The following is a 22,461-nucleotide window of genomic DNA, read 5'->3' as shown; positions in this document are numbered from 1 at the left end:
GTAGTGAAGTTGGAGATGGTATCAAACAGGAAATTAGAAATGCGTGCGACAAAGTCAAAACCGTTATAATGGGTGACTTCAATCTACATATAGATTGGGTGAATCAAATTGGCAGGGGTGCTGAGGAAGAGGATTTTTTGGAATGTATGCGGGATAGTTATCTAAATCAACATGTAGAGGAACCAACGAGAGAGCAGGCTATTTTAGACTGGGTATTGAGTAATGAGGAAGGGTTAGTTAGCAGTCTTGTTGTACGTGCCCCCTTGGGCAAGAGTGACCATAATATGGTTGAGTTCTTCATTAAGATGGAGAGTGACATTGTTAATTCAGAAACAATGGTTCTGAACTTAAAGAAAGGTAACTTTGAGGGTATGAGACGTGAATTGGCCAAGATTGACTGGCAATTAATTCTAAAAGGGTTGACGGTGGATATGCAATGGAAGACATTTAAAGACTGCATGGATGAACTACAAAAATTGTTCATCCCAGTTTGGCAAAAGAATAAATCAGGGAAGGTAGTGCATCCGTGGATAACAAGGGAAATCAGGGATAGTATCAAAGCGAAGGATGATGCGTACAAATTAGCCAGAAAAAGCAGCATACCGGACACTGGGAGAAATTCAGAGACCAGCAGAGGAGGACAAAGGGCTTAATTAGGAAAGGAAAAATAGATTATGAAAGAAAACTGGCAGGGAACATAAAAACTGACTGCAAAAGTTTTTATAGGTACGTGAAAAGAAAGAGATTAGTTAAAACAAATGTAGGTCCCTTGCAGTCAGAAACGGGTGAGTTGATCATGGGGAACAAGGATATGGCGGACCAATTGAATAACTACTTTGGTTCCGTCTTCACTAAGGAAGACATAAATAATCTGCCGGAAATAGCAGGGGACCGCGGGTCAAAGGAGTTGGAGGAATTGAGTGAAATCTAGGTTAGCCGGGAAGTGGTGTTGGGTAAATTGAATGGATTAAAGGCCGATAAATCCCCAGGGCCAGATAGGCTGCATCCCAGAGTACTTAAGGAAGTAGCTCCAGAAATAGTGGATGCATTAGTAATAATCTTTCAAAACTCTTTAGATTCTGGAGTAGTTCCTGAGGATTGGCGGGTAGCAAACGTAACCCCACTTTTTAAGAAGGGAGGGAGAGAGAAAACGGGGAATTACAGACCAGTTAGTCTAACATCGGTAGTGGGGAAACTGCTGGAGTCAGTTATTAAAGATGGGATAGCAGCACATTTGGAAAGTGGTGAAATCATTGGACAAAGTCAGCATGGATTTACAAAAGGTAAATCATGTCTGACGAATCTTATAGAATTTTTCGAGGATGTAACTAGTAGCGTGGATAGGGGAGAACCAGTGGATGTGGTGTATCTGGACTTCCAGAAGGCTTTCGACAAGGTCCCACATAAGAGATTAGTTTACAAACTTAAAGCACACGGCATTGGGGGTTCAGTATTGATGTGGATAGAGAACTGGCTGGCAAACAGGAAGCAAAGAGTAGGAGTAAACGGGTCCTTTTCACAATGGCAGGCAGTGACTAGCGGGGTACCGCAAGGCTCAGTGCTGGGACCCCAGCTATTTACAATATATATTAATGATCTGGATGAGGGAATTGAAGGCAATATCTCCAAGTTTGCGGATGACACTAAGCTGGGGGGCAGTGTTAGCTGTGAGGAGGATGCTAGGAGACTGCAAGGTGACTTGGATAGGCTGGGTGAGTGGGCAAATGTTTGGCAGATGCAGTATAATGTGGATAAATGTGAGGTTATCCATTTTGGTGGCAAAAACAGGAAAGCAGACTATTATCTAAATGGTGGCCAACTAGGAAAAGGGGAGATGCAGCGAGACCTGGGTGTCATGGTACACCAGTCATTGAAAGTGGGCATGCAGGTGCAGCAGGCAGTGAAGAAAGCGAATGGTATGTTAGCTTTCATAGCAAAAGGATTTGAGTATAGGAGCAGGGAGGTTCTACTGCAGTTGTACAGGGTCTTGGTGAGACCACACCTGGAGTATTGCGTACAGTTTTGGTCTCCAAATCTGAGGAAGGACATTATTGCCATAGAGGGAGTGCAGAGAAGGTTCACCAGACTGATTCCTGGGATGTCAGGACTGTCTTATGAAGAAAGACTGGATAGACTTGGTTTATACTCTCTAGAATTTAGGAGATTGAGAGGGGATCTTATAGAAACGTACAAAATTCTTAAGGGGTTGGACAGGCTAGATGCAGGAAGATTGCTCCCGATGTTGGGGAAGTCCAGGACAAGGGGTCACAGCTTAAGGATAAGGGGGAAATCCTTTAAAACCGAGATGAAAAGAACTTTTTTCACACAGAGAGTGGTGAATCTCTGGAACTCCCTGCCACAGAGGGTAGTCGAGGCCAGTTCATTGGCTATATTTAAGAGGGAGTTAGATGTGGCCCTTGTGGCTAAGGGGATCAGAGGGTATGGAGAGAAGGCAGGTACGGGATACTGAGTTGGATGATCAGCCATGATCATATTGAATGGCGGTGCAGGCTCGAAGGGCCGAATGGCCTACTCCTGCACCTAATTTCTATGTTTCTATGTTTCTATGTTCCTCCAATTTGAGCTGGGCCTCACTCTGTCAATGGAAGAGGCCCAGGACAGAAAGGTCAGTGTGGGAATAGGAGGAGGAATTTAAGTGTTTAGCAACAGGGAGATCAGGTAGGTTTAGGCGGACTGAGCGGAGATGTTTAGCAAAATGATCGCAGAGCCTGCGCTCAGTCTCACCGATATATAGGAATCCACAACTGGAACAGTGGACAGATGAGGTTGCAGGAGGTATAAGTGAACCTCTGCCTCATCTGAAAAGATGGTTGGGATCCTTGCACAGAGTCAAGGGGGGAGGTATAGGGACAGGTGTTGCATTTGCTGTGGTTGCAGGGTAAAGTACCTGTGGAGGAGGTGGTTCGGGTGGGAAGGGACAAGTTAACCAGGGAGTTGTGGAGGGAACGGTCTCTGTGAAAAGTGGAAAGGGGGGAGATGGGAAGATGTGGCTGGTGTTGGAATCCCATTGGAGGTGGTGAAAATGCAGGAGGATTATGTGCTGTATGTGGCGGCTGATGGGGTGAAAGGTGAGGACTAGGGTGACTCTGTCCCTGTTGCGGCTAGGGGGAAGCGGAGATGTGGGATATCGAGGTGACCCTAGTGAGGGTCTCATCTATGATGGAAGAGTGGAAGCCCCGTTCCCTAAAGAATTAGGACATCTCAGATATCTTGGTATGGAACATCTCATCTTGGGCGCAGATGCTGCGTAGACGGAGGAAGTGGGAGTAGGGGACAGTCTCTACAGGAGGCAGGGTGGGAAGAAGTGTAGTCTAGATAGCTGTGGGAGTTAAGAGTGTTTTATTGTCATATGTCTCAGGTAGAACAATGACATTTTTACTAATCTGTGTTTGGGTTTATATTAAGTGTATATAGTAAATCTCTTCATGCACTTATTCTGCCTTCACCACCATCCCTGGCAGCGTGTTCCAGGCACTTCTCACCTTTTGTGTAAAAATAACTTGCCCCGCAAAAGTCCTTTTAAGCTGCATCATACTTCTTGGCGCTAGTGAGACGACACCTGGAGTATTGTGTGCAGTTTTGGGCCCCAAATTTGAGGAAGAACATTCTTGCTATTGAGGGAGTTTACAAGGTTAATTCCCGGGATGGCGGGACTGTCATATGCTGAGAGAATGGAGCGGCTCGGCTTGTATACTCTGGAGTTTAGAAGGATGAGAGGATATCTTATTGAAACATATAAGATTATGAAGGGTTTGGACACGCTAGAGGCTGGAAACAAGTTCCCGATGTTGGGGGAGTCCAGAACCAGGGGCCACAGTTTAAGAATAAGGGGTAAGCCATTTAGAACGGATATGAGGAAACACTTTTTCACACAAAGAGTTGTGAGTCTCTGGAATTCTCTGCCTCAGAAGGCGGTGGAGACTGGATACTTTCTCTGGATACTTTCAAGAGAGAGCTAGATAGAGCTCTTAAAGATAGCGGAGTCAGGGGATATTGGGAGAAGGAAGGAACGGGGTACTGATTACGGATGATCAGCTATGATCACAATGAATGGCGGTGCTGGGTCGAAGGACCGAATGGCCTACTCCTGTATCTATTGTCTATTGTCTATTATACTCAATGTCCCGACCAATGAAGGCAAGCATACTCATATGCCTTCTTCACCATTCTATCTTCTTGTATTGCCATGTTCAGAGAATTAAGGACTTGGACCCCAAGATACCTCTGTACATCAATGTTGTTAAGGGTCTTGCAATTATTGTATATTTTCTCCTTACATTGACCTCCCAAAGCAAAACTTCACACTTAATCAGATTAACTCCATCTGCCATTTCTTCACCCATTTCTGCTGCTGACACATAACCTGCTGTACAATTAGACAGGCTTCATCACAGTCCACGACCCGTTATCTTAATGTAATTTGCAATTTACTGACCAACCTAGCTGCGTATATATCCAAGTCATTTAGTGTAGGAAAGAACTGCAGATGCTGGTTTAAATCGGAGATAGACCACAAAATGCTAGAGTAACTCAGTGGGACAGGCAGCATCTCTTTGACTTATCTATCTTTGACCCATTCCTTCTCTCCAGAGATGCTGCCTGTCCCGCTGAGTTACTCCAGCATTTTCTGTCTATCCAAGTAATTTATATCATGAACAAGAGAGGTCCCAGAAAAGTTCCCTGCGCCAACCCCACTGGCCATAGGCCTCCCGTCTGAATATTGTCCTTCCACTGCAACCCTCAGTCTTTTATTAGTAAGCCAGTGCTGAATTCATATGACTGTCACAGTTAAACCATGAACCTTAAATCTTTTATGTGATATTGATTCCCTTAAACACAATAGGTTTCTTATGTCTCCACAATAAATTTGTATTTACCCCTTAGTTGTTCCATAGAGTGTTGTACGTTTTCTTCTCCTTTCAGCTCATCTACACTGGTTCTCTATAACATATTGAATATTCTTTTTTCTATGTATTTCTGTCAAGGTTCTTTTGGAGTTCATTCAGTCCTCCACAACTTCCTGGTTAACTCATTCCTTCCCTCCCAAACCACCCCCTCCCCAGGTATCTTCCCTTTCAAACGCAGGAGATGCAGCACCTGTCCTTATACCTCCTCTCACTACTGTCCAGGGATCCCAGCAGTCCTTTCAGGCTCACCTGCACCTCCTCCAAACTCATCAACTGTATCCGTTGTTCAAGATGTGAATACCAAACGTAGACTGGGTGATCGTTTAGTTGAACACCTTTGCTCAGTCCATCTGAACCTACCTGATCTCCCAGGTTGCTAAACACTTTACTTCTCCTTCTCATTCCCACATTGACCTCTCTGTCAGAGGCCTCCTCCATTGTCAGAGTGAGGGTAAATGCAAATTGAGAGGAACAGCATCTCCTATTTCGCTTGGGCAGCTTACAGCCCAGTTATAGAAATTGATTTTGATTATAGAAATTGATTTCTATAACTTCAAGCAATCCTAGCATTCCCTCCCTCTCTCCCTCTCTCCCTCTCTCCCTCTCTCCCTCTCTCCCTCTCTCCCTCTCTCCCTCTCTCCCTCTCTCCCTCTCTCCCTCTCTCCCTCTCTCCCTCTCTCCCTCTCTCCCTCTCTCCCTCTCTCCCTCTCTCCCTCTCTCCCTCTCTCCCTCTCTCCCTCTCTCCCTCTCTCCCTCTCTCCCTCTCTCCCGACCAGCTTCTCGTTTTCACCCAACAAACATCTAACAATGGCCTGATTCATTTATCATTGTTACTTTTTTGCATATCTTTCATTCATTGGTCTTTATCTCTCTACATCATCGTCTATATCTCTCGTTTCCTTTTCCCCTAACTAATCTGAAGAAGGGTCTCGACCCGAAACGTCACCCATTCCTACTCTCCAGAGATGCTGCCTGTCCCGATGAGTTACTCCAGCTTTTTGTTTCTATCTTCGGTTTAAAACAGCATTCGCAGTTCCTTCCTTCACATGTATTTAATTACTCTTGCTTTCCCTCTCTCCATCCCTCCCCCTTCCTAGTTTTCCGTCCAGTCTGACTGTCCCCCGATTAAACTTGATCTCTGTATGCTTCAGTGTCACCTTCTCCTAGCTAACAATGATTTATTCGACATTTGCCTTGAGCACCATCTCCTTTGATGTCCACTTTCACACCTTACCCTTCCTTATTTCTGTTTCTCCCTCTCCCCTGACTCTTGGTCTGAAGAAGGGTCTCGACCCGAAACATCACCCATTCCTTCTATCCAGAAATGCTGCCTGTTCCATTAAGTTACTCTATCGTTTTGTGTCTATCTTTAGTGTAAATCAGCATCTGCAGTTCCTTCCTACATATTTAATGTTTACTGGGAATGTAAGAATGCAATTCTTAAATGCTGCAGCTATACAGACACATTCATGCAACAATGCCACAAATAAATATACAATAATCTATAATATAAATTATCAGTAATACTAGGTAACCAGTTCATAATAGTGCTATGTTAGATGACATCTCTTTATCTATGAGAGATGATGAGGGATCTACGAGAGAAGCTTTGACATTCACCTGCTTCGAGAGGGGAGGGTTTTGTCTGTGGTTGCAATTCCTGTGGTGGCTGACAAGGCCTATCCTTGACTGGCAGACCTTTATAAGGTAACCATACCATGAAAGTGAAAATCAGACCATACAGGTGCACAACCTTTTATCCGAAAGCCTTGGGACCAGACATTTTTCATAATTCAGAATTTGTCGGTCTTCGGAATGGAATTTTTTTTAGCGTAGATTTTAATGGCTGGCTCAGTGGTAGAGTGCTCGGCTCATATCCGCAAGGTCGCGAGTTTGCGCCTTGATCCTGGCAGTTACTCGATCGCGAGTTTGAGTCTTCAATGTCGTTTTTTCTTGCAGAATAAATGTTTGTATGAAATACAGTGTAGGAGAAGTGTACTGACTGTGTGGGCAGAACTTTGGAAGTGATTGCCCACCAGTCTAAAAAGCCGCTGTGTCTCCCTGTCCCTGGGATAGCAGGGGGCGATCAAACAGCACAATACCCCCTCCCCCTCCAACTCCAGAGGAATCCGCTCCCCGATGGGCCGCTACCAAAGATCATAGAGGAGCTCCTCTATGATCTTTGGCCGCTACAGCGACAAGTGGCAGTTCGCCCACAGCCCGAGCTGCGCCCCCTCATCTGCCACCCCAAGAACAAGACGTACCTTGCACACCATCAGCTTCTGCCCCTACGTGTTCCTCTGGAGTTGGAGCGGGGCTGGGCTGGAGTTGCTGCTGGCTGTGGGTCTCTGGGATCTCCGTGCTTGCAGTGGGCCTGGGGGTCGGTGGGCGGCGGTGGGAGCTGTGGACCTACGGACCTACCTCCGTGGAGCTAGCCAGCTTCGGAGGGTGGAGAGTTGCGGGGGCGAGCTGCTGCGACCCGACTCCGGTGGATGGTGACACCGGGAGCTCGCGGGTCTCCGGTGGGAGACTGCTTTGCGGGGCACCGGCAGCGGCGACTTCTCCCGCCCGAATTACGGGGTTGAGAATGACCTGGAGGGGGTCCTTACAACGCCCGGCGCGGCTGTAAATTGCCGCGGACTTGCTAGCGCCCGCCGGGGGCTCCAACATCAAGACCGGGGCAGGGCCCTACATCTCCCGGCGTGGCTTTGAGTGGCCGCTCCCCGATGGGCCCCTACGACGCCCCGAGCTGCGCCCCATCATCCGCAACCCAGGTTCCTCTGTAGTTGGAGTGGGGCTGGGCTGGGCTGCTGTTGGCTGTGGGTCTCTGGGATCTCCGTGCTTGCGGTGGGCCTGGTGGTCGGTGTCCAATTGGTCCTGACGTCTCCGGTGACTGGCACGGTCCTGCTGCAAACGCCGACGTGAAGACAGTGCAAAGCCCCCGCGCCGGTGCAATGGGCGGGGAGCTGGAGAGAGGGGAGGTAAGGGGTCACACACATGGCCGGGAAGCAGAGGGGTGTAGGTGGGGTGATACTGAAGCGAGCGACAATCTGCTGCTGCCTGCCCCGCTGAGTTAAAAAGTTCCCACGCAAGACTCACGAAAGACTGTGTATCGTGAGTCTACCGTGGGAACTTTTTAACTCAGTGGACAGGCAGCAGCATATTGTCAATTATTAACCCTCCCGCGCAATATACCCTCATCTTCTCTTTTATGAATGGGGATTTAGTTCCCCTTTCTTCGAGGACCGACCGGAGGTTCCGCTGTCACCTCTGCGGGCCGCCCTCGGTGAACGTTTTCAAGGACCTTTCTTCAAGGACCGAAAAAATGGCCGCTATTCGGAGGTTTTCGTTATTTGGATCTTCGGATAAAAGGTTGTGCACCTGTAATAGGAAACAAAAACTTGTTTAGGCCCCACCTTGTGCTGATTTTTCCAGTGTTCCTGAAACAGTTGTTGATTAAGATTACATCAGGATCAAAATGGTAGAATTATTTCATTTAGATCTTGTACTAAAAAATCCCCAGTAATTAAACTGGGGAAATATATTGGAAGCTCCAATTGTCATTTTTTGCAATTGTCCACTGAATCCTTTCAGATTCCAATCAGTCCTGAACAATCAACTCAATACAATCTTGTTCCATGAAAAGTTAGCAGATTTATTTTACTCTATATTTCTAAGAAATTGATTTGCCAATTTCCTTCGCATTGTCCAGTGAGACTGTTTCTGACAAAGAATATTAACAATAACATTCTCTTATGCTGCGTCATAAAAATCTGCATATCTTTTTGTGGAAAAGTGCTTTCTGTCAATTGAAAAAAAAACTTACCAGGATTTATTCAAAGTTTTAAATCTCCAGATTCAATAACTACATACTGTGACTAAACAGCAATTAATTGCTCACAGTTTTAGTTGGGGGATGTTTTATATCAACAAGATCTATAAATAGGAATTTGCACTGATGGCTATTTCACATTGACGTTAAATGTTATTTTAATTTATTTTTTGTGTGTAGGGTCAGATTTTTACTAGGTGGTAGGCATGGGGAATTCAAGTTTATGCCTCCACCTGGTTATTCTCCTGGTTATGAAGCACTACTACCAAAGGAAAGAATGAGAATAGAGCCCATCAAACAATATAAGCATGATTTTGATGGCACTCGAAATCTTTTGGGCCCTGTACAATCACTGTCACATACTGAATTTGCTCCGTCTCCTGTGGATACAGCGCAGGTAAGGATTTATCTATTGGCCACTTTTAAATAAATTCAGTGTTTCTTGATTTTTTGTATATGCAAACATTTACAAAAATATACATTACTTAATCAGATTTTGAAGCTCCTGACTGCAAAAGTAATAACTTTTACTTTGGCAGAGTCCCCCACAATGTTCGCCTTGTGGTTTGTAAATAACACCTCCACACATCTCCACTTCCGCACCTACCCCATTTGCCATTCGCACAGACTGACTTCCGTATTGGTTTTTTGACATCTTGTACTGTCGAAAGGCCTTTGCAGTCTTTCTGAATGTCTCTGATAATTACAGACATATCGTAAGGTCATAAATGATAGGAGCAGAATTAGGCCATTCGGCCCATCAATTCTACACCATTCAATTATGGCTGATCTATCTCTCCCTCCTAACCCCATTCTGCTGCCTTCTCCCCATAACCCCTGACACCCGTACTAATCAAGAATCTATCTATCTCTGCCTTAAAAATATCCATTGATGGCCTTCACAGCCTTCTGTGGCAAAGGTTTTTTCAGATTTGGACCAGGGGATTGAAGGTTTTGTGGCCAAATTTGCGTATGATACGAAAATAGGTGGAATGGCAGGTAATGTAGAGAAAGCAGGGACTCTGTAGAGAATCTTGGACAGGTTGTGAGAGTGGACAGATAAGTGGCAGATGGAATATAGTGCAGCAAAGTGTGGAGTCATGCAAGGTACACAAAAAAGCTGGAGAAACTCAGCGGGTGCAGCAGCATCTATGGAGCGAAGGAAATGGGCAACGTTTCGGGCCGAAACCCTTCTTCAGACTGATGGGGGGTGGGGGGAGCGGGGAGAAGAAAGGAAAAAGGAGGAGGAGCCCGAAGGCTGGGGGATGGGAGGAGACAGCAGGAGGGCTGAGCAAGGGGAGGAGACAGCAAGGACTAACAAAATTGGGAGAATTCAATGTTCATGCCCCCAGGATGCAGACTCCCCAAGCGGAATATGAGGTGCTGTTCCTCCAATTTCCGGTGTTGCTCGCTCTGGCCATGTGGAGTCATGCATTTTGGTAGTAATAATAATAATAATAATACATTTTATTTATGGGCGCCTTTCAAGAGTCTCAAGGACACCTTGAGAATAAAGGAATAAAGGCGTAGACTATTATCTAAATGGGGAGAGAATCCAGAAATTGGAGTTGCAAAGGGACTTGGATTCAGGATTCCCAAAAATGGTGCAGGATTCCCAAAAATTTAATCTGCATGTTGAATCGGTAGTAAAGAAAGCAAACTCAATGTTAGCATTTATTTCAAGAGGGCTTGTATACAAAAATATGGATGTAATGCTGAGGCTCTATACAGTGCTGGTCAAGCCACATTTGGAACATTGTGAGCAATTTTGGGCACCATATCAGAGGAAGGATGTGCTGACTCTGGAGAAGGTCCAGAGGAGGTTTATAAGAATGATTTCAGGAATGAGTGGGTTAACATAAGATGGCCGTTTGTCAGCACTGGGCCTGTACTCGCAGGAGTTTAGAAGAATGAGGGGGAACCTCATTGAAACATACAGAATAGTGAAAGGCTTGGATAGAGTAGATGTGGAGGGGATGTTTCCACTAATTGGAGAGTCTTGGATTAGAGGTTATAGTCTCAGAATTAAAGGACGTTCTTTTAGGAAGGAGATGAGGAGAAATTTCTTCAGTCAGAGGGTGGTGAATCTGTAGAATTATTTGCCACATAAGGCTGTGGAGGCCGTCAGTTGATATTTTTAATGCAGAGATAGATTCTTGATTAGCACTGGTGTCAGAGGTTATGGGGAGATGGCAGTAGAATGGGGTTAGGAGGGAGAGATAGATCAGCCATGATTAAATGGTGGAGTAGACTTGATGGACCAAATTCCTAATTCTACTCCTATCACTTATGACCTAATTCACCACCCTAAATACATTTCTCCTCATCTCCTTCCTGAAGGAATGACCTTTAATTCTGAGGCTATGACCTCTAGTCCTAGACCCTCCTAGCAGTGGAACAGTTTTATTCTTGTTTCTCAGACTCATAATGGCTTCTTTGACTTTCATTGGCACAACTTTGGTCCTTGTGTTGATAAACAACAATAAATGTTCCAAGGGTGTTGGAAAGACTAGGTGCTGAGATACCTGCATTATACCTGCTTTAAGGAAGCATTTAAACACACCTGAGAAATTACAAACTCATGTGAAGCCACATGTCCCAAACATTATGGTGCCCTAAAATGGGGGAACTATGTATAAACACAGAATGAACCACGAACAAAACTGCTGGAGACATCAACCAAACCTTAGGCTTACCAAAATCAACTGTTCGGAAGATCATTAAGAAGAAAGAGAGCACTGGTGAGCTTACTAATCGCAAAGGGACTGGCAGGCCAAGGAAGACCTCCACAGCTGATGACAGAAGAATTCTGTCTATAATAAAGAAAAACCCGAAACACCTATCTGACAGATTAGAAACACTCTTCAGGAGTCAGGTGTGGATTTGTCGATGACCACTATGCGCAGAAGACTTCATGAACAGAAATACAGAGGCTACCCTGCAAGATGCAAGCCACTGGTTAGCCGCAAAAATAGGGTGGCCTGGCTACAGAGCAACCACAGTTCTGGAAAATGGTCTTGTGGACAGATGAGACGAAAATTAACTTATATCAGAGTAATGGCGAGAGCAAAGTATGGAGGAGACAAGGAACTGCCCAAGATCCAAAGCCTACCACCTAATCTGTGAAACACGGTGGTGGGGGTGTTATGGTCTGGGGATGTATGGCTGCTGAAGATACTAGCTCACTTATCTTCATTGATGATACAACTGCTGATGGTTGTAGCATATTGAATTCTGAAGTGTATAGACACATCCTATCTGCTGAAATTCAAACAAATGCCTCAAAACGCATTGGCTGGCGGTTCATTCTACAGCAAGATAATGACCCCAAACATACTGCAAAAGCAACAAAGGAGTTTTTGAAAGCTAAAATATGATTAATTCTTGAGTGGCCAAGTCAATCACCCAATCTGAACCCAATTGAGCATGCCTTTTATATGCTGAAAAGAAAACTGAAGGGGACTAGGCCCCAAAACCAGCATAAGCTAAAGATGGCTGCACTGTAGGCCTGGCAGAGCATCACCAAAGAAGACACCCAGCATCTGGTGATGTCCATGAATCGCAGACTTCAAGCAGTCATTGCATGCAAAGGATATGCAACAAAATACTAAACATGGCTACTTTCATTTACATGGCATTGTTGTGTCCCAAACATTATGGTGTCCTGAAATGGGTGGACTATATATAAACACTGCTGTAATTTCTACATGGTGAAACAAAAATGTATAAAAATGGGCTTTATTAAAATCTGACAATGTGCACTTTAACCACATGCGATTACAAAACTCAAATTGTGGAGTACAGGGGCAAATAAATAAATGATGGATGTCCCAAACATTATGGAGGGCATTGTATACAACATCTACAGCTCTGCCCCCATCAACCTTTTTAGTCACATCTTCAAAAAAGGCAATCTGGTTCGTGAGACATGACCTCCCACTCCTATCCCATGCTGACTATTCCTAATCAACCCTTGTCCATCTAAAAGCATGTAGATCCTATCCCTTAGAATAGTTTCTAGTAACTTTCCGACGATAGATGTAAGGCTCACTGGCCTATAGTTCCCTAGATTTTCTCTGCAGTCCTTGAATAGAGGCACAACATTTGCCACTATCCAGACTTCTGGCACTTCACCTGTATTTAATGACGATTCTGAAATATCAGCCAGGGCACCTGCAATCTCCTCTCGAGCTTCCCACAGTGTCCTCAGATACATTTGATCAGGATGAAATGTTGTTGACATTTTTGTAATTTTAGAAATATTTTTTTAATTGTTATTTTCTTATTCTTATTTTATTATTGTTCTTATTTTATTTTAGATTGTTCTACCACCTCATCTGGAACGTATACGAGAGAAATTAGCTGAAAACATACATGAGCTTTGGTCTATAACAAAGATCGAGATAGGTTGGACGTATGGCACAGTAAGAAGTTTTAAAATTACATCTGTCTCAAAATATGATCTAATTATGCAATTACATATGTTAATGCCCGATGGAAATAAATCAAGTTTTATTTCTCTACATGATTAAAGTAAAAACTTTACATTTGTTGTTCATAAAGTTCTGGATAAAAATTGTTGGTCTAATTTGGGTTTTCATATCTGTAAGAAAATCGGTAATAAATGTTGCAGCTAATGGAGAATCCTTTAAAAGTATAGCCAAAGTCAAGCATATGAATTAAAAGTTTTAAATGCTTCATGTAGGAGGTTCCAATGCAGTAAGTTTCTTGCTAAAATATAGAAATGTAACAAAACCTGGAACTAACTCAACCTCCATGGATTGAAAATAAATGCAACCATTTTCAATATATTGCTCAGAAAACAAATGATCTGTTGAAGGAACTCAGTGTGTTGAGCAGCAACTTTGGGGTGAAAGTGTTTGTTGATGTTTCAGGTTGAATTCCTGCACCAGGATGAACGGGCCTTTTTCAGTGTCAAATTACTCTATGACTAATCATTTTCTTTGTTTTTACAATTAGATCCGAGATGACAACAAAAAACTGCACCCTTGTCTCGTTGAGTTTCATAGGTTACCTGAACCTGAGAGAAACTACAACTTGCAAATGTCTGGTGAAACTCTGAAGTAAGTACAATGCAATTTCTGTGGTGACATTGTTTTAATTTCACTGATATATCATTAACAATATATTTTCTGAACATTTCTCCTCAGAACCCTCCTGGCATTAGGGTGCCATGTTGGAATGGCTGATGAAAAGGCAGAAGAAAATCTAAAGAAAATTAAAATGGCCAAATCGTAAGTTTTGCTTTTTTATACAATTTGAATGTTTATAACTTTTAAGTGAATTGAATGAAATGGGAAGAAGCAAGATATGCTCACAGTTCATTTGGCAATTAATTTCAGTGTAAATGAATTGATATTCTATTGGTATATTATTATTATGCATACTGAGATACTGAGATTCAAAGGAATCAGGATCAGTTCCTGTGGATTGGTAATGTTATCCCACGTTTCAAGAAAGGAGCGAGAGAGAAAACGGGGAATTACAGACCATTTAGTCTGACTTCGGTGGTGGGAAAAATGCTGGAGTCAATTATTAAAGAGGTAATAATGGGGCATTTGGATGACACAAAAAGGATTAGTCCGTCAACATGGATTTATGAAAGGAAAATCATGCTTGACTAATCTTCTGGATTTTTTTGAGGATGTGACAAGTAAAATGGATCTGGTAAGACCACATCTAGAGTATTGTGTACAGTTTTGGCCTAATTTGAGGAAGGACATCCTTGTGATTGAGGCAGTGCAGCGTAGGTTCACGAGATTGATCCCTTCTGCTTCTTCTTCTTGCGTATTGTGTGGGAGAGGTGTTATAGGGGGAGGGAGGAAGTGACTGAGTGTTGTGGAAAGAAGAGGGCGTGAGAGGTGAGGGAGGGAGTGGGGGAGGGGAGGAGGAGAGGGGAAAGAAGAGGGAGGGTGAAGAGGAGAGGGAGGGAGTGCTGGGGGATGAGGGGAAATGGAGGAGGATAGGGGTAGGAAGAGGGATGGCGAGATAATGGAGGAGGTGAGGGAGGGGTGAGGGGAGGAAGCCGAGGAGGGTTGGTGGAGGGTGGGGAGAGAGAGGATAATGGAGGAGGGGAATAGGGGACTGAAGAGGGAGAGTGAGATGCGTTCACATTGATCTGATATATTACAAGTTATTGCCATTTTAAACTTTAAAACGTCAGCCGCGTCTGCACAGTTGGGGGCTATGGGTGAGTGGTGGAACATAGCATTGCGGGAACGGGGCACAATGGGTCCCACTTGGTCCAGTACCATTCTAATACTTAGTACTTAAAGTTACAGTTACCATTATATACACTTCAACAGTGTGGTATTTATACCTTGGAGAAAGCAAATGTAGATTGGGAGCACCTGTGTTCTTTCTGCAAAGTGATGCTGAATTTCCTGTATCATGTTATGTCAGTGGGAGAATAATATGTACCACAATGTAAACTTGATGATGCACAATGTAAATTTAAGTAACCGGAACTCATCTAGGCATTTTGCAGTTTTCCAGACCCTATATTAAAATTTTCAACTTCAGGTAACTCACTTCCTCTGATTGTATCAGAATTGGCTAATATTGCTCACCCATATGTAACATTTTCTTAGTTCTGTTTTCTCTAAAGTGCAGCCTGATCTGCTCGAAGGTAGACAAAAATGCTGGAGAAACGCAGCGGGTGCAGCAGCATCTATGGAGCAAAGGAATATGTGATGTTTTGGGTCGAGACCCTTCTTCAGATTGGTGGAGGTGGGGGGGCGGGAAGAAGAAAGGAAGAGGCAGAGGGAGAGCTGGGAAGGGGAGGAGAAAGAGGGAGAAAGCAAGGATTGCCTGAAATACCGCTGGAGTGCAAACTACCCAAACGAAATATGAGGTGCTGCTCCTCCAATTTACGGTGGTGCTCACTCTGGCCATGGAGGAGGCCCAGGACTGAAAGGTCGGATTTGGAATGGGAGGGGGAGTTGAAGTGCTGAGCCACCGGGAGATCAGGTTGGTTATTGCGAACTGAGTGGAGGTGTTGGGCGAAGCGATCGCGAAGCCTTGTGTCCCACCGATGTAGAGCAGCTGACACCTGGAACAGCGGATGCAATAGATGAAGTTGGAGGAGGTGCAGGTGAACCTCTGCCTCACCTGGAAAGACTGCTTAGGTCCTTGAATGGAGTTAAGGGGGGAGGTAAAGTGACAAGTGTAGCATTTCCTGCAGTTGCAAGGGAAAGTAGCATGGGAGAGGGTGGTTTGGGTGAGAAGGGACGAATTGACGGTCTCTGCGGAATGCCGAAAGGGGAGGAGATGGGAAGATGTGTCCAGTGGTGGGATCCCGTTGGAGGTGGCGAAAATGTCGGAGGATTATCTGTTGTATGTGACGGCTGGTTGGGTAGAAGGTGAGGACAAGGGGGACTCTGTCCTTGTTACAATTGGGGGGATGGGGAGTGAGAGCAGAGCTACGGGGTATAGAAGAGACCCTGGTGAGAGCCTCATCTATAGTAGAAGAAGGGAAACCCCGTTCCCTAAAGAATGAGGACATTGCCGATGCCCTGGTTTGGAACACCTCATCCTGGGTGCAGATGCAGCGTAGACTAAGGAATTGGGAATTGGGGATAGAGTTCTTACAGGAAGCAGGGTGGGAAGAAGTGTAGTCCAGATAGTCATGGGAGTTAGTGGGTTTGTAGTAGCCTGATCTGCTCAATATTTTGTGCATTTTGCAACTTTTATGTTCCTTTTGTTCATGTTCTAGTTCTCTAGCTATCCTCATCAATGTCTTTATCTACAGTCTATGTCCATTTGGTTAATCAGAGAGATTCACTGTGTCATTGATAGCTGTACCCTAACTTCTCCACAACTTAAAACTAATTAGATTTCTCTTTCACAGTAAGTCTTTAATTTGAAATGTTAATTTTACTGCTGCCTGAGTCTTTGAGTGGTCCCAACATTTTCTGTTTTATTTATTGCCTGTAAGATATTAAATTTTTGCTTTAGTTCAGTGTTTAATGACAATTCTAATATCCTATGGTCACAGGTACCTTATGACAAGCGGTTATAAACCTACTCCACTTGACCTTTCCCATGTAAAACTTACTCCAGCCCAGAATACTTTGGTGGACAAACTGGCTGAAAATGGTCACAATGTCTGGGCACGGGATCGCATCCGCCAAGGGTGGACTTTCAGTATTTTGCAGGTAAGGAGAAGAAAACACATTTCAATTTTTTACTTGGGAGCGCATAATAGATGATTGCATACATGCAATTTACTTTGGATGTATTCTCATGTTTTCTGGTAACCCCCTCCGCCCCCAGAATACCATGTATATTAACCTTGCTTTTTTATTTTATCATATTAAGATGAAGGAATTGATAATAACCTGTTTCATAACCTAAGGATGCCCCAAAGCACTTTACAGTAAAATGAGGACATTAGGTATATACAGCTACTGTTGTAAGGTAGAAAACATTGCAGTTAATTTGTTCATAGCAAATTTTACAAATTAACTAGATTAGCTCTCTTAGTTGATGAATAAATATTGGTCAGGACATTAGTGATAACTATCAAGCTCTTCTTCATTTGGTACTGTGGGAGATTTTTTCATCTCTCTGAGAGAAGGAAGTTTATATGATCTGTCCTTAAATATTGCATCAAGGTGCCGGCTGGATTTTTTGCTCAAATATTAGGAGTCGGATATAATATCAGCTAGCAGCTCAACCACAGCTAATACCATTAAACAAATCGTGAATTGGGAGAAAAAATAACTGGGAAGAATCAGAGTAGAAAAGCTTCATAATTCTGAACTAAACCGTACAAGTTTGCATATTGATTCATTTGATGAAGATGTTTATTTGAAAATGGAAATATGGTTTGACAATCTGTATAACACATTTAAAAAGTAGTATAATGATTGGATGGCTTTGGATTGGGTGAGAAATAAAAAGATTCCAATTATGGAGCACTAATCAACTTTGAACAAATGTACTCATGGATTTAACAGATGTTAAATAGGAGGTAGGCATACCATTCACCATCAAGGTTTGTTTGGATCCTCTCAAGGTTTCAAATTTTAGTTCAATTTGGTTGATTAATGAATATTGACTAGGTTTGATGAATGCATATTGACTAGAATATTGACTAGAGATGGATTATCCAATCCTGGCATAAAAAAAAGCCAAGAGAGGCTTGATCCATAAACTGTGTTTTATGAATACAATCTGTGGGTCTGCAGGAGCAGAACACTTCCTGCAGATTTTGTAAGGAATTTGTGCCACCATCTCCTATGTTATTGATACTATGGGATTTTTTTTTTTTTAACATTCTGATTAATTGCTAATTTTACCCTGACTCACTGTGATCGACCCTGTTCTTCCTCACATTCGACAAACATCCACCTGCACAACTGTGGCTGGTACAGTGATGCATCTGGGAGAGCTGCTGCTTCATAGCTCTGTAGACCAGGTTCGATTCTGACTCCGGTGTCTGTCTGTATGATGTTTGCATGTTCTCTGTATGATCGCCTGGGTTTCCTCTGACTGCTCCAGTTTCTCCCACATCCCAAGGACATACTGGTTTGTAGGTTATTTGGCTTCTGCAAATTGCTCCCAGTGAGTGGGGTGTGGATGTGAAAGTGGGCTAACATAAGACTAGCGTGAATGGGTGATCAATGGTCGCGTGGACTCAGTGGGCCGAAGGGCCTGTTTCCATGCCGCGTCTTTCAATCAATTATTTAATCTTTCAAATCCTCAGTTTTCTCTTTTTTGGTCTTGTCCCTTTTCATCATTCTCCAATCTGCAATTTACCCGCCTCTACCCCATCATCAAATTCATTTATAGAACGTACAAATCCTATTACAACTTGTAAAGATGAATCGGCCCGAGACCGATTATTGGTAAATAACAAAATAGTCCTTCACTAGAACTGCAGCAGTTCAAGAAGGTGACATTATAAGGGTAATTAGAAATGACCATTAAATGCAAGCTTTGCCGACTTAGCCGTTGATTCATAGGAGAGAAAAAAAATTATGCAAGGTAATAGGGCATGCAAAGGCTTGGAACCTCTGTTATCTAATGTATAAATCAATTCGAAATTCATATATAAGGGACATTATTTTCAGATTTTTTTTGTGTGTTTTTGTAGGACATAATGAATAAGAGAAATCCCCGCCTCGTACCATATAATCTCCTGGATGAACGCACAAAGACAACAAACCGAAACAGCTTGTGTGAGGCTGTCCGTACATTGATTGGTTACGGCTACAACATTGAGCCACCAGATCAAGAAACAAGTATGTAACCATGGATTTTAAAACAGTTTTTCAGGGCTGCAATCCATCAAGCATAAATAATAAGTTGATAATAACTGCAGTGATAAGGGAAATATTATATTACGTTAATCAAACATAATGCATCAAAGGTTTGATAAGGTTAGTGATATAGGCTCTATATTGTAACTGCATCATCCGGAGTGCTGGCGGAGTTTGTGAGCAGCCATATCTGCTGAAACTGTGTATTGTACGAGCTGCTGAGTTAGTGTTATGTGAATTGTGAGTTGCTGAGCTCCAATTATAATTTGTCAATACATGGACAGTTTGATCCAGGGAGCAGCTATACGCATTGGGTTAGATATTTGTTTATTTTTGTTCACTGGTCAGCTTTAGGAGGATGTAACTACAAGTTGTGCAGATGTGGAGACTGTAGACAATGTGGCAGAGATAAAAGAAATTATAATGAGCGCAAAGAAATGGCTGATGCGTCAAATAAATAATTTGAATTATTCTTCACTGAAGAAGATGCTAATTAATGTAACATTTTACATTGAAAAACTATTGTTAAAGATTGTTCTGGAATGAAATTCAAGGGACTAAAGTAACAAACTCTACACATATAACCTACATCCTAGAAAGTAACATCAGCAATCGCTTCGCCCAACACCTCCGCTCGTTTCGCAATAACCAACCTGATCTCCTAGTGGATCAACACTTCAACTCAACTTCTCTTCAACTTCCACATCAGTCTGAAGAAGGGTCTCGACCCGATACGTCGCCTATTTCCTTCGCTCCATAGATGCTGCCTCACCCACTGAGTTTCTCCAGCATTTTTATCCACCTTCAGAAATGTGGAAGTATGATCTCTGTAATGCGAGTGACTCATCTCCTGACACCCAAAGTTTTTCCACCTGATTTGGAAATGTATCACTAGACCTAAATCTTGGAACTTTCCACCTCACGGCACTGTGGGAGTAGCAACACTGGAAGGACTAGGGTGGTTTAAGATAATGACTCGACAAAGTAGTTGAGACAGGTACAATAACAACGTTTAAAAATCATTTGAACAGGTACTTGGATAGGAAAGGTTTAAGAGGATATAGGCCAAACATGGGACAAGAGGACTGGCTTAGATGGAATCCATTGTTAGGAATGTGACAACAGCCTATTTTGAGGATCATAATTAACTTGGGGAGTGTCAAAATTGAGCTTGTTTCATAAAGTCATTATGCATCAGCTGGAGTGGTGGCCACATGTAGTGGGGTCCGCCTTTCTGTATTTGTCATGTTACGACAATATCTGTGTCGAACATGATGCCAAGACCAACGCTTATCTGGCTGCACACCATCCATATCCCTCTATTCCTGCATATCCATATGGCCATCGGAAGGTCTGTAATATGCCAATATTGTATCTGTCTCAACCATCACCCTCTGTAGCGTGATCCAGAAACTCACCACCTTCTGTGTAAAACAATAATAAAATACTTGCCCCGACCATCTCCTTTGAACTTTGCCCCACTCACCTCAAAGCCCTGTCCTATAGTATTTGATATTTCCATGCTTGGAAATAGTTTCTGACTACCTATCCTACTTGTGCCTCTCATTATCTTATATACTATCAGGACCCCCTTAACCTCCAAAATTCCAGAGGAAACAATCCAAGTTTCACCAAGCTCTCCCTACAGCCATTACCCTCTAATCCAGGCATCATTCGGGTAAGCCTCCTCTGCACCCATTCCAAAGCCTCCATATACTTCCTCTAGTGGAGCAACCGGAACTGCACGCAATACTCCAAATGCGGCCTAACCAAAGTCCTATAAAGCTGCATCATGACTTCCTAACTCTTATACTCAATGTCCCAATCAATGAAGGCAAGCACACCATATGCCTTCTGCACCACTCTATCTATTTGTGTTACTTCTTTCCCGGAGTTATGGTCATGGGCCCCAAAATCCCTCTGCACATCAAAGTATTGGAAGTATTTTTCAGATACATATTTATGTCAAGCCCCCCAGTTATCATTATTCATTCTTGGTCTTTGACTTGGTTGATTTTAGTTGACAATATTTGCATGCTGCCCCATTCTCAATGCGTAATTTAACCTGGATATTTATTTTCATTGCTACTTATCACTGCGTGCTTTGGAGTTTGATGGATTGAAAGATACAGCATGGAAACGGGTCCTGCCCATCGAGTCCATGCTGACCATTGGTCACCCATTTGCATCCGTTCTGTTATCCTACTTTTGCATACACTCCCTCCACTTAAAGGCAATTAACTTACAACTCCACATGTCTTTGGGGTGTGGGAGAAAACCCACGCTGTCACAGGAAGAACATGCAAACTCCACACGAGCAACACCCGAGATCAGAATCGAACTGGGTCTCTGGCGTTGTTAGGTTGCAGCTCCACCAACTGTGTCACTGTGCTGCTGTTAGATAAGAACCTTTCTTTCAAAATATTGAGTACCAAGGACTGTGCTCCCTGATGTTGTGATAGCATGAGTGGGTGGCCAGAGTGCTCTCTGGTGCAAACTCAGATTGTGCTGCTGCTCCTCTTTATTTTGAGCAACTGGACCGGGAGGAAGCATAATTAAAATTAATCTGCGATAATGAAGCATGAAATGGATCTTGGTAGAAGAAAGGATAGCCATATATTGGAGAGGAAGTATTTAGAGCAATATTGGTCAAATACAGGCAAATGAGCCCAAAATGCCAAAGGGCCTGTATTCAAATCCACTGCAGTTCACTTACAGCCATAACAGGTCAACAGTGGATGCAATCTCACTGGCTCTCCACTCCGCTCTGGACCACTTGGACAACAAAAACTCGTACGTCAGGCTGTTGTTCATAGACTACAGCTCGGCATTTAATAGCCTCATCCCTCCTAGCTGGTTACCAAGCTCACGGACCTGGGTCTCTGCGCATCCCTCTGCAATTGGATCCTCGACTTCCTCATCCACAGACCACAGTCTGTCCGTATTGGTTGAAATATGTCATCCTCGATAACAATCAGCACGGTAGCACCTCAAGGCTGTGTGCTCAGCCCCCTGCAGTACTCACTCTATACTCATGACTGTGTAGCCGGACATAGTGCAAATCCATCATCAAGTTTGCCGATGACCCCACTGTTGTGGGACGAATCACAGATGGTGATGAGTCAGAGTATAGAAGTGAGATTGACCGATTGACCAAATGGTGCCAGCATAACAACCTGGCTCTCATCACCAGCAAAACCAAGGAACTGATTGTGGACTTTGGAAGGGGGAGGGTAGGGACCCACAATCCCGATGGTGGAAAGGGTAAAAAACTTCAAATTCCTGGGTGTGCATATTTCTGAAAATCTGAACAAGTCTGAAGAAGGGTTTCGGCCCGAAACGTCGCCTATTTCCTTCGCTCCATAGATGCTGCTGCACCCGCTGAGTTCCTCCAGCAATTTTGTGTACCTTTCTG

General features: G+C 43.5%; 1 protein-coding gene across 7 annotated transcripts in view; it reads left to right on the top strand.

Moving 5' to 3' along the window:
• ryr1 (ryanodine receptor 1) overlaps positions 1 to 22,461 on the top strand; it is a 604,017-nt gene that overhangs the window by 150,719 nt on the left and 430,837 nt on the right. For all 7 annotated transcript variants that reach the window (XM_033014584.1, XM_033014582.1, XM_033014581.1 and 4 more), the window contains 6 exons: positions 8,941 to 9,157; positions 13,080 to 13,184; positions 13,741 to 13,844; positions 13,932 to 14,015; positions 16,778 to 16,937; positions 18,881 to 19,028. In XM_033014584.1, coding sequence (XP_032870475.1) covers positions 8,941 to 9,157; positions 13,080 to 13,184; positions 13,741 to 13,844; positions 13,932 to 14,015; positions 16,778 to 16,937; positions 18,881 to 19,028 — 818 coding nt within the window. The remainder of the gene's footprint in view (positions 1 to 8,940; positions 9,158 to 13,079; positions 13,185 to 13,740; positions 13,845 to 13,931; positions 14,016 to 16,777; positions 16,938 to 18,880; positions 19,029 to 22,461) is intronic.

The sequence above is a fragment of the Amblyraja radiata genome, chromosome 41 (genome assembly GCF_010909765.2).
Source record: "Amblyraja radiata isolate CabotCenter1 chromosome 41, sAmbRad1.1.pri, whole genome shotgun sequence".
NCBI classification, from domain to species: domain Eukaryota; kingdom Metazoa; phylum Chordata; class Chondrichthyes; order Rajiformes; family Rajidae; genus Amblyraja; species Amblyraja radiata.
Note: the sequence above shows the minus strand (reverse complement) of the source record. Positions and strands in the feature narration are given on the sequence as shown.